General features: G+C 34.9%; 1 protein-coding gene across 1 annotated transcript in view; it reads right to left on the bottom strand.

The window, feature by feature from the left end:
* Nucleotides 1–923: 923 nt before the first annotated feature.
* Nucleotides 924–13086, bottom strand: part of LOC150094411 (uncharacterized) — a 122692-nt gene continuing 110529 nt past the window's right edge. The window contains exons 8-11 of the mRNA XM_090412466.1: nt 11287–11432; nt 10009–10090; nt 8364–8517; nt 924–1151 (exon numbers count right to left, since the gene is read on the bottom strand). Of these exons, the coding sequence (XP_090268592.1) occupies nt 924–1151; nt 8364–8517; nt 10009–10090; nt 11287–11432 (610 nt within the window). The remainder of the gene's footprint in view (nt 1152–8363; nt 8518–10008; nt 10091–11286; nt 11433–13086) is intronic.

The following is a 13086-nucleotide window of genomic DNA, read 5'->3' as shown; positions in this document are numbered from 1 at the left end:
GCTATTTCAAATGAGTATTTTTTATAGAATATCATTCAAGTGGCTATTCGACCACACGGTAGCTGCCATTGTTACCTTTATACGCATGCGTGAGCAACTAAATAAGCTACAACAATATAACTGCATATGGGACAGTTGGTTATCGCATGATTGTTGGTTAGGAAATCGAGTTAATTTTTTACAGTGAGGAATAGATTTTATCCATTCTCATTTCATGCATAGTAAAATGAGGAAAATAGTCAGTTCTTTCAAGAAATAGTTTCCATCTATACTCATTCGGTATTCGTTAATATCGACATTCTCTTCATAACGTGCGTGGGTTTATTAAGTGTACGTGACCAAAGGAAAAGACGTGGATGCGTTTTCGCCGAAAGAAATCACGTGATCGTTTATTAAGCAAGTGAACTTTAAATGCAGTGTTCACCTATTGAACCCTAAACAAAAAAGCAACTTACAGATAATGTGTTAGCAAAATGAACGAAAGTATTAGCGATCAAGATGTCAACACTAGACTATGGATTATAAGGTAATAGTAGCCTTGAGTGACTTCCGTCACGCCATCTTGCATGTCATGAACATGTAAACTGTGTCGAAGCTGTCGTATCCGTGTTAGAAGGCTACGTTGATAAAGACAACACTTACTTCGAGTCGAGTACAACATGTCAATGCTGTGACTGGTGGCTTTCTTCAGTTTATTCTTCTTTTTTCTCCTCCATACAGATACCCAAGCGACCAGCACCACCAACTGAGTGAAGAGGAAGATCGAACAAGCCACAATTAGGCCTATCATGTTGACGCAGCTTGACTGGTCCGATCCACTTCCTAGAAAGAGGGGAGGAAGGAGTATTTTAGCTGTGAAATGATATTAAATAGTACTCGAAAACAACATGCTAACTATCAGTGAATTTGAAATGAAAAGCTTTTCACAAACCTTCGGGATTTCTTCCTGTATCGGCATCCGTACTTAGTTTCCGTTCGCTTCTGTCGAAACCGAATTTGTCGGTAATCCGAATGGTTTGGATCACAATCACGTCTTCTTCCTCTTCCGTTTCTCTCCTGTTTCTGAGATAACTTTTGAGGGCTCTCTTTTTACGTCCCACAGAGTTTATTTTGCGGTGAACACCGTCGTATGACCTCATGGTACATTCGGCCTGCGTCAGATAAAAGGAAAGAGTTAATTGTGTTCACGAATTCTTAATGAGTATTTTACTCTTTAAGTTCAGATGGAAATGCAAAGAGTTCACGATATTGAAAAATAAAAACAGTTCAAGATATCGAAAATTCGGACCCGACAAATGCATTTACACAAAATCCTTTCATCTTCAATTTAAAGAGAAAAAACAACCTTCAACATTATAAAAAAAGTTTAGCACCAATTGAAGTGAAATTTATTTCATTTTATTTAAATTGCTTTGTTTTTGATTCAGCTTATTTTTCAGTGTTGTTAGTATTAAACATGTTTCCCTCGCCATGCGTTCTAATACCAGTATTTTAAGGTGGAGTTACTGGCTCTTTTGGTTGAGAAAGACTTTTTTTTCAATACCCTATGATTAACACCTTATTTGCTCTCGATATACTAGGTTATTGCGTGATAATATCATCTGTTACTTTCAAATTTTTATTCCAAACATATGACAATGACAGTCATAATAGCAAACTTTTTTTTTTTTTTGTAAAATGTGATAATTTGCTGAAAATAAATACATTGAATTTACATTGGCCAAACCGATATGAATGCCACTCGAAGAAAGATTCTTAATGGCGATGTTTTTTTGTTTTTTTAAGTAAAGTTAATATTGAAGATATATTCCACAATCGTGATATCATTTTTAACACTCGCCTTTGTACTCTCTCCAATATATCAGAATCACAACGGAAACCAAGAGACCAGACCTGCGCACAGTAGTCCAAGTGAGGTCTTATCAAGCCCTTGTAAAGAGGCAAAATGACATCCTTATCTTTACATGTGACTGTTCGTTTCAGCATTGCAATTATCTTTTGAGTTGTATTGCAATCTTTGCCACATGGCCTCTGAACTTCAACCTCCTATCTATTAACACTCCAAGATCCCTAGCCTCATCAGTTTCTTCTAGCCTAATCCCACCAATATAATACGACATTGGATATCTAATCACGCCGAAGTGAATGACTTTACATTTATTGATATTGAGCTGACATCCATTTTCCCATGCCCACAATTCCAGCCTATCCATTCTGCAAGTACTAAATATCAGTAGCAGCATTCCTATCTTTGAATCATCAACAATATACAATAGGGAATATACAATATACAATATACAACAATACAATATACAATATACAATATACAACAATATACAATATACAACATACAATATACAACAGTTCATTGTCGTTAAGAATATTATTCTGTCTTAACGACAATGAACTGTTGTATATTCTATATTGTATATTGCACGTTAACTACTCAAAAATGTAATGGCTTAAAAAATGTGCACTATCAAGTGGTTTGAAGCAATGCCGACAATCATTACTGATAATACTGCACGAACCACTTTATAAACTTTTTCTGATGCAATTCTGTCACCGAGTTAGGATCTTTTTTTTTAATATATTTTATTTATAATCGCTGCTTCAAGTTGCGCTTTTTTCAGGGGGGTGGGGTTAGCCTTAAGACATATGCATGTCTTGGAATTGCATAACATCTTATGTATATAATAAAATTTCTCTTGATATATACGAATTTTTATAACGAACTCACTTGGCATGAAACTGTTTCGTATGATAGTACGTATGGCTGCCCTCAAGTCCTTTGGGTTTGATTAAAGTTGTATTGATTTCCCAGAATTGAACGGCACGTTAATAAAAAGTAAACAAATATACAAGTTCCGAGAAAAATTAAAATGAAAAAACAGCTTACGGGGGTTCATTTAGTTAAGGACAATGGACTAAAATTGATTTTTGCTATTCGCAGACGACATTTATTTGGCGGCGTTCCAGTTTAAATAACTGTCATTCCTTCAGAAAAGTAGAAGGAAGGAGACGCTCATTTGGACTTTTCAGAGAGTTTCTCTGTAACTATTAATAATAAACAATCTTTTGCTTCAAAAGAAAAATTTTACCACTCCACTACAGCTTTAAATTTCTAGTATTCATTAATTTTTCCTAATTTATTAAAATATGACCCATTAACGGAATTCTTCAACTTATCAAAAATGAAGTTTAATTTATTGGCACGCAAAATATTAGAATAGAAACAATCATAAGTACTAGTGCTTATTTCTTTTCATTATGCGCATCAAACTTGGGGTAAAACAATCAGTTGATATTTTGCAGCTTTATTTATAGCTCGTCGGGTTCTGTTTTTATTTTTTTGTTTTTAAATAAAAATAGAAGTTGGCGATCTGTTTCAAGCGCAGGTTGCTCTTACTGAGCAATTATGACTCCAATGAAAACGTAGATTTAAGAATCTCGTAAGCGAAACATGTGATCAACAGACTATTTTCAGTACAATTGTTGAGGAATTTTCATATTTTATGGAAATAGTTCGGAAGTCTATCCATAAAATAATTATCGCTTATTTATAGAGAATTTTTCTGGTTGACATTAGTTATTATGTGAAGAATAATTTGAAAAAATTGTGTTGTATGCTCGTAGAAGAGAAATCCATTATCAGGTTTATTATCAACTGGAGATTTTCTTATTATTCCCAAGGCCATTGCGTTATGTGTACAAGGCCAGGAAAGAATCCATAAAAACGTCGCCTCCCTTCAAATTGTTCATATTTTAAGGTATCGAATTCACAAAAATTCAAATATACGAAGCAAATATTCCATTGCTGAACCATTTTAAGCACGAACTTCTTTTCTGAAAAAAAAAAAAAAAATAATAAATAAAAAATACTATAGTGCAGTTTAAGAATTACTGCAGATCGACTTAATTTCAATATCATCCATTATCATTCATTTATCATTTATCATCCATTCTATTTAAACCAAAACAATCACTTTTTACCCATGCATAAATTGAGTTGGGATTTTTTTTATACATTTTCTAAGTTCATTCGACCTAATGAGAAATCCACATTGATAAGAATCCTCTCCTGTGGCCTCTCTATTGAGAGTGTTGCAGCTGATTACTAGGGAGATGATCACGGGATCGGTTTGCCTGCTTTGAGGGATGCAAAAAAAAAAAACCCCTCCACCACCTTATGAGACCGGTTAACTCACCTTGAGTCGAAAGAAACCAGATAAAGGTTCCTCGCGTCATGGACCGGAGGAACTGGAGGATGAATATTTTTTACATTTTTCTAAGCCAGATATCCTTTTTTGACATTATAAATATGCTTTAGAGATTCCGAACTCGTATATGGTTCGAAAAAAGAAAAAAGATAAATCACAATATAACCTACTGTGATTTATTCTGAAAATGAAAATCATTTAGAAGTCCGGACTGGAGGTAATAAAAATAAAACAAAGCACTAACCAAAAACATTGTCATAAATCACTTATATTGAATAGTTCGAATCTGTTTATGAAGAATCTTCAATCCATGACATGCTCTAATTTTTTGAGTTCTTTTTTAAAAAAATAATACTACAGATTTCGCGAACACTTGAAAGAGATGCTATAAAAATTATTTAAAGATAACCTCAGTCTTCAACTAACATTTTGTAAGGGAACTAAAAGTCATTTCTTATGTACATCTCTCCATCTTGCTGTGTACAAAATTTTCAATTAGTAACTGCAGTCTTTCATACTGAAAGGAATCCATCATGAATCTTAAGTAAATGTGTAATTTTTTTTTTTTAATTTGGATTTACAGAAGCTGGAAAAAAATGCAGTAGATAAGTGGAATGACAGAAGATAATGTAACAAAAAGCAGAGATAAACTTGCAAAAAAACTTTTCCTTCCCCCTCTCACTTACATTTCATGATGCAATGGATTTTTGCACAGTTTGAGACAGCATTTCTTAACATGCCACATTTTCCTAGTCTCTCATGAAAAGTAGGCTTTCCAAAGGTAAAAGCGGACATACTCTACTAAAATACTGTTTATTTTAGTTTCTCTTTCTTCTTCCAATTTAAAGTAAAATTTCACAGTGATCCTGTATGTGATCAAAATCAAAATTACATCTGTCCTGCCCACCTTGTAATTAGTTCATCAATTGTCACAGAGGTTCGCTTTGAACCTGGTCTGAGAATCTTTGGCTAGCACTGACCACTGAGCTATAGACGACTCGCGTATGTATTCTCACGAAAAATCCATTGTTAGTCTATAAACAAATGCCTGAAGTGCCGTCGCTTGGTCAAACAAACAAAACTAACTTGTTTTTTGTTTGTTTGTCTTACAGAAAAAAACATTCTCATCCATTCATATCCATGAGTGAGAAGGCATCACTGAAGTAATCCTCAACGGTATGAAAGCATTCTTTCCTTCGCACTTGCAAACTGGTCATTAGAACACACGCAATTAACTAACATAATACATTGATCTCATAGCTTGGGTTGCTTCGCCGTAAATCCAAATTAACCATCGACCAACCTTCTTCCACGTTAAATTCCCAAACCCTAGGTAAGCATTGGTTCTCCAAGGATGTGTCAAGTTGTACAAATGAAGAACTCATACCATAACTAACCATCATCATTACGAAACTCTACCTTCTCTCATTGAGTACACCAAAGTCAACAACAGTGGCAAGAAAATGATCAACATATCGAGAACTGATTTCTAAAGAGCCAAAAGCAAGAAACTTGCATCGTACCCAAATGACAGTTGTGTCTTTTTGTCTCTTGCCAAAGCAACTGGCTATAATTTTTGTCCAGCACCACTCCTACTGATGCTGCGCTCAGGTTATTCTGTTGCATCATCACCTTCAGAAAAAAACAAACAAACAATATCCTGGCTTGAATAGATGATTTTGGTAAATGTCCCCTAACCGTTCCATACACCCAATGCCCCCATGACCTTTCAGCATAAAGTGATGAGAAATATCATGTCCATAATAGATACCAAAAGATCCTGACGGCATTCCTCCAATTTTCCTGAAGAATTGCACTTCATAGTTGACTCCTGTTTCGCATCGCCTTTTCTTTGTTCTTCCACTGGTATCTACCCCACCCTGGAATGGTAGGTACAACCCATTCCTAAAAGGATGATAAAAAATCATTACCATCAAACTACCGTCCAATCTCTCTCTCTCTCTCTCTCTCTCGTTTCAGTCCTCCCTAAAGTAATGGAGAGAATCATCTCCTATGCTATCCGAAAATACTTGACTAATAAACGCCTACCATTGCCGATCAGCAGATCTACAAACCCATATCACCCACCTCAGGATGAGTACTGCGTTAAAGTTTGACTAATGCCAAATGATTGCATTTGATATCTCCAAAACTTTGACTATTTCTGGCACAGGGCCCATGATTTGGTCTATCCCGTGACTTCTACAACCGGGTTGCGAATTTTCTCACTGGATACATATTGTGCATGATGATGGATGCTTTCCTCTCTTCTAAATATTCAGTTAATGCTGGAGTTCCACAAGGTTCTGTCCTCACTCACTCTCTTCATTCTGTATATTAGTATCAATAACTTGCTCCAGTTGACCACCAATCGAGTACTTGATTTCGCTATTAATATCACAGTACATTCCTCCTTTTCACTCGACAAACCTTGCATCACACAAGCCACCACAACCTACAAAGTAAGAACATCTGCAACCCTGAATTCCGATCTCTGAACCATTCTTCAATGGGGCTCATCAATTTCAATGCCGGAAAGTTACAATTATGTCTCATTTCCCACAAAAAAAAGGACCATATTCTCCAAGCCTTACCTTTGACAACACCCAAATCTTTAGGCAAGATGAGAATTCTTTCTTTCGTATTACCTTGACATCAAGCCTCTTTTGGCATAAACACATCACACTATTGCCTACTCGGCATATTAAACGTGAGGGCTTCTTCTATCGAGGCATCACTTTATCTCTGAAGCTGTATAAATCACAAATCTGCTATCAATCGATTACTGCTCACACATTTAGGGCGATGCTCTCAAGAGTTCCTGAAGAGAGCAATCAGACATTAATGACCCATCTCTGACCAACTTACTCTAACTACTTTCGCATAGGTGTTTAGTGTCTGCTGTCTGTATGCATCTTCAATAAATATTTCGAAGGTGAATGTTCATCAGAACTAGCATGAATAATTACCCCCCCCCCTCTCTAACAAGTCCATTGAAACGCACGCAGCTGCTATTCAACATGTCATCACTGTCAAAAACTCCTAACCTACAGAGCGGGTTTCTCCTCCTTTTTCACTCCTACTGCTGCTGCACTCTGTAACAGCCGCCTGTCTTGTGTGTTTCCCAAGGAATGTAATGCACAGGCTTGCCTTCATATCTAATGTGAACAAGTTCCTCTTTACTCAGACGTCTTCCCATACATGTACTATATGTTAGACTCTGTACAGGTCTAACAAGCTTCGTAGGTTCTTTGCTGTATGAAAACGGCCAAATGCAAGGAATCGGAATTTCTGAATGATCTCCGTATCATTGGGTTCGAAGTCAATCATATCGTTTTTAATAAAGATTCATAAGTTGGTAAACCTAATACAGCATATATCTGTGATTAAGGGAATGATGTCAAAGTCTAAGGAAATTTATATCAGATTTATATACTTTTATATCAGAAAGCGGAGGTGATATTTAGTACGATGTGCCAAAAAAAAAAAAAAAGCCCCAAATGTTTAAAAAATGTAGGAACAGCCCCTTAACATTTAATATTATTAGTAAATAGTTATAAAAATAAAGCAAATATATCTGTGAATTTTAACAAAAAAATTATATATTTGCATAAAATGTTTTTCTTTAATATAAAGAAAGAAAGGTCCGGCCGGTTAGTTTAGTGACTGTGCGCTTCACAAACCATATGACTGGGAAAGGAGTGTCCTAAGTTCGATTCACGTCGGTGACGTGGGGAACTGAAGGATCTTCCTAAGCCATAGCCAAGTTAGTCGGACAGTAGGGTTTTTTCCCCAGTTTATCCTGGGGTTTTTCATCCCACAAAGCAGGCTAACCGGCCTTGATGATTAATATATAAACCCTCGTAAAAGAAGGTAAAAGAAAGATGAGATGAGATAAAGAAAGTGACACTAATTTAAGATAGGGAGGCTGTCAAAGTCCCGAAAAGGATGGTGCATCATTTAAGAAAAACACGTAACTCAAATTTCAGCAACAACTTATAGCAACTGCACCTGATGCCTCGAATTAAATGCAGGTTCTTTAGTCAGTTGAAGTCACGTGCAAAACACGAGTCAACAATGAGTTGACTTACAACAAATTGGGTCTACCACAAAGGGAACAAGAAAGCAAACAATGATACTCACCGGTTCACACTTCGGTAGACACGGGGTTACGAGAGCTTTGAATTGTACAATTTCGGATGTTGGAAATTTAAAGGCGTCGAAAGGTGCTTGAAGTTCCTGGACGTTGTTGTTACTTCTAACCAAAGGTCCCATAATAGAACCGTCAGTAGGACATCTGCAGAAAGCATAATAGTTAAAAATATGAATACGATTTTTAAAATAAAAATAAAAAAATAAAAACAAAACAAATAAATAAATAAACATTATTTTAAAAATTAAAAAAAGTAGAATTAAAAACCCTTGAGACCCGATTTTCAAAGACAAATTTTAATCTTTCAACATATAAAGTTCGTGTTGCAGTCGAAGCTCAGTAAATACAAAATACGTTTTTCTTGTTCAATGTTATTTTCCCAAAAGAAAAGACCACATTAAAGGATTCTTGTGAAGTTTGAGGATCGATCCTTTTAATAGCGTACTCAAAGATACAGGCGCCAATATAATCTGTTGGAGACCGTCATTGACACCGTTCTATAGAACCCTTAAAGCATTCCGTCTATACTGACATCAAACACCGTAAATAAATTGCTAACATGGTTGACCTGAAATGTGTCGCTCGCGTGCAAGCAGAGGGCGTGATCAACAATGGGAAAAGTGCCACGCGACTTCACAAGGGAAATCTTTGTTTTGTAGCAGTTGATCTTTTTAGTGGGCCAAAGCGCATTGGGATTACGGTTCATTTAATTCATCAAAGAACTGAAAAGTGAATGAAGAACGCTTATGTACATTTCAGCTAATAGTCATTAGTCTCAACCAAAGCCATCCAGATGCCAGCGTTACAAAAGTCTTCCCTTATTTTAGTACGTCTATTAAATTTTATCCATCACTTTTGGTACAAATGAAGTTAATGTAACCGAACATTTCTCATTAAGGCCTCACAGAAAATTCTCTCCGGGTACTCTGAATTCCCTTGAACATTCTAAACTTAGAATAGAAACAATAACCAATAGTGAAAAAAAAAAAAAAAACCTTGGAAAAAACATTTTTTAGCATCGAATATCAAAAATTTACAAAACAAAAAACAAAAAAAAAACTGTAATTTCCTTTTTATTTCTTTTCCATATTATCTTGAACATAAATTATGGTGCGTGATCGTTATAAAGAGTGCTACATTCGTGACTTATTCGTCTTATAACAATATATTGTTCAAGAAATCTAGTTTCTTTTGCATAAGTGAATATTTGACATTCGACAATGGAATGTAGATGGCGCCACTCAGACATGCATTAAGTTGCATAGTTTTACTTTCTCACGTTTCATAATAAATCATATTTAGTGCACTTATAGTGACGTCTGTGGCCATTCTAGGGATATGCTCCATGGAACTAATAGATTCCAGAGTCGTGTTGAAAGCTCGAAATCACCTTTTTACTTTATCAACGCGAGGATAATTTGGGATGAATAACTGTGAACTTTGAACTGGGCAGTAAAAGTACCGCACACAAGGGATCTGGGCTTACCTTGATGGTTTATTTATTTAGTGAATTATTTTAACAAGGAAAATTCGCTATTTTTTTTATGTAGTTTTGTCCTAAGTTGGGCAGAAAAAAGGAAAAAGGAGATAATAAAATATTGGAATAATACATAAAATAAATAAATGTAAACTTACCCAAGAGCGTCAATTAGCATCATTTCACTGTTATCTACACCATCCATTGCAATAAGTTCACGGACAAAGATGTCAAAAGGACCTGAAATTATATTTGCAGTTAATATTTAAAACGATTATATTTAGACATTAAAATTAATTAATTAGAATATACGGGCATGTAATAGATCATCCATAAATTCCTTAAACAGTATCACACTCTTAAAGGTAGAGGAGGGATTCGGTATGCTGCTTTTAGAGTTACGCTGGAGGCATTATGTCACAATCCTGCGTGTTCTCTGGCTGGTTAGTCTCCTAAGAGGAGTAAAATCGTATGTTTCTTGGAGGAAAATATTTTCATCGCCTTATATGATAGTCTAACTCACCGATCGATGTGATCGTTCCTTACAGTTCTACGTATTCTAGACAGGATTCGAACACAGGCGTTTTCAGCCAAAGGTTAGTGGTATTGTTCTTTTCGTAATGCGCGATAGAGGTACAGCGACCACGCACAAGGAATTGTATCAATGGAGAGTAAGAGAAATAGATCTAGAATGATGTTAACATAACAAAGTAGAAATTTTCATAGAAAATTTTGAATTCTAATCAAAATTGACAACTTCGTATATTTGAAAAATAATTTTGAAATAATTCAAGAATTGCGTAATAAACTAAGAATCCATTTATAGCAAACTGTAATAATGATTAAGTTACAAAAATATTGTAGAATGTTAAAGAAGAATACGAGTATATTTACGTTCTAAATTTAACAGAGAAGGGGAAATGTAACGCTCTGGATTGGGGAGGTACAAAATTCTCGAGGGACGAAAAATCATTTAATGATGATTCTAATAAGTATCATCTTAAACTGATATTCACTTCTCAGATAAAGAAATTAGCTTTAATAAGATAGAAACAATTGTCATAAAAGAAGAATGTTCGTTATTCTTTATGTTCCTAATAAAATAAGAGAAAATTTGAAATAAAAAAAAGTTTAGAGAAGACAACATATGCCAACCTCCTACTCGGTATACAAGTTATTGTGTTATCTGTTTTAAATGCAGGAGAGGAACTATCATAAATATTAGTCATGACTTAGTCGTTGAAAGGAGCTCAGTCATACACATTTCACTTAAACATAAACAGTTTCTTTATATCGAAGGTATGCGTAAATCATTTAAATTCTTTTGTCCTGCTAGAATCACGTGAGTTTCCTTATTCAACTACAAAAACTCAATTTCATTACCTAGACTTTTTTACAAGACGTTAACAAAATTTGATCCAAATCTATCCACTTACTGTTAGCGTCCACTATTTGAAACCTGAGCGACAAAGGATCTCCAACTTGCGCCGTAAACACATCGCTGCCTAGACGGTCAGTAATTTTCATGGTGACGTTTGGGGAGGCCACAGTGGCCGACTTGGTGCCCGCCATGTCTACTTCTCTGTTAACAGAAAGTGATGTGTTAGACAACGAATCAGTTTGAATTGAATATTATTCACTAGTTCAAAACATTTTGTCCTAAGCAAAACTTAACTTCCTAAATAATGCATTAACTGCTATTTTTTTTGAGTTCTGATGACTAATGCGGAATCGGATAAATTTGATTTTGAACATTCCCAAAAATATTTTCGACAATTAGTTTAAATCTAATTGTTCTTTGTAATGAAAATAATTATAATTTATAATAATGAAATAAATATTTGATAATTAAATGTTTGCATACTATTCAGAATCACTTTAAGAAAATGAGTAATCCAACTTGAAATTCTTTGAGACCCAAACTAACCAACAGTGTATAAAATGATATTAAAAGTAAATTTTACATATAAAAAGATAAATTCATGATCAGTTCTCTGCCACTTTAAACAGAGGAATCGCCCCCTAAACTTGTCAAAACATTTTTATCCTGAGCAAGATTAGGATTATTTAATCCCACCTGTGGCACTGATGCTAATGTACTATAGATGCCCAGTCCATCGTGGGTATCTGTAGTACATTAGATTGACTTGAACTGTTATATATATTAATGCGTATAATAGGTTCACCCCGCTGGTTTACGTATTTCTTTTCTCGTTAACAGCTGGGTAAGATCAAGTGCCTAGGAAATGTGTAAATGCAGCTTGGATTATTTAGAAAGTTATCGTTTTTTTTTTTTTTTTTTTATATACTATTATTTGAACAAAATCTACTGGGAGGCCTATTCTGCACAATGGTTTAAACTTCAGAACGAGACATCTGCAATAATGGCATTACTTCAGACCTATGGCGCGCCTCCCTGGCCCTTTTAACGTTCCTTTGGAAAAATCTGGTTTCGAATGGCAGTAGTTTTTCTACTGAAGGCAAGTTATTCATTCCTTTCCACCTTCGTATGGACCGAATAAATTTTCTACTGAAGGCAAGTTATTTAGTCCATAAACTAACGGAGTGAATAACTTTTCACCATTCGAAGGTGGAAAGGTTTCTCCCGCTCCCAAAACTCGAGTTTTTTTTTTTTTTTTTTTTTTTTTTTTTTAACTCCGCGAAATAAGACAGCTGTAGAGCATGCGCAAATGGCAGACATAAAATACCGGCCTAATGGCTTTAGTTCGGTTATTGTTGAATGAAAAGTACTATACTTGAATATACATTCGAGTATGTATTGGCTTCAAGCTTTCCAGCGGAAACTCGCTTGATGTATTATCTCCTTTCTCGTCGTACGGACTCATTTTTACTAAGTTTTAAATATATACGGCATGCTCGTTTGAATGTTTTTGATTAAATTTTATTGCAAAATTAGTATTGGCGAAGTCTTAATGTTAATATATAGCGTTTGTGGAAAAGATTTGTTTATTAATATGCAGGATCTGATCGTGTTCATTCGACTGGTCTCCGATTACACTACTAATTGTCTCTACGCAGATCTATAAATTAAAGATACCAAGAAATTATATACTTGATTTAATCCTTTATCCAGGTATATAATTTCTTGTTATCTTTAATTTATAGGATAACCCAGTGGAAAAACTTCCAACAAGTATCTCTAATCCAGAGTATTTTAATAATAAGACACTTTTGGCAACTCGTATATAAAAATTATGATTTCTGCATTACTTCAA

This window comes from Typopeltis vanoorti, chromosome 22 (genome assembly GCF_054136105.1).
Source record: "Typopeltis vanoorti isolate ZY-2024b chromosome 22, IOZ_Tvanoo_1.0, whole genome shotgun sequence".
NCBI lineage: Eukaryota > Metazoa > Arthropoda > Arachnida > Uropygi > Thelyphonidae > Typopeltis > Typopeltis vanoorti.
This window is presented reverse-complemented; position numbering and strand designations above follow the sequence as displayed.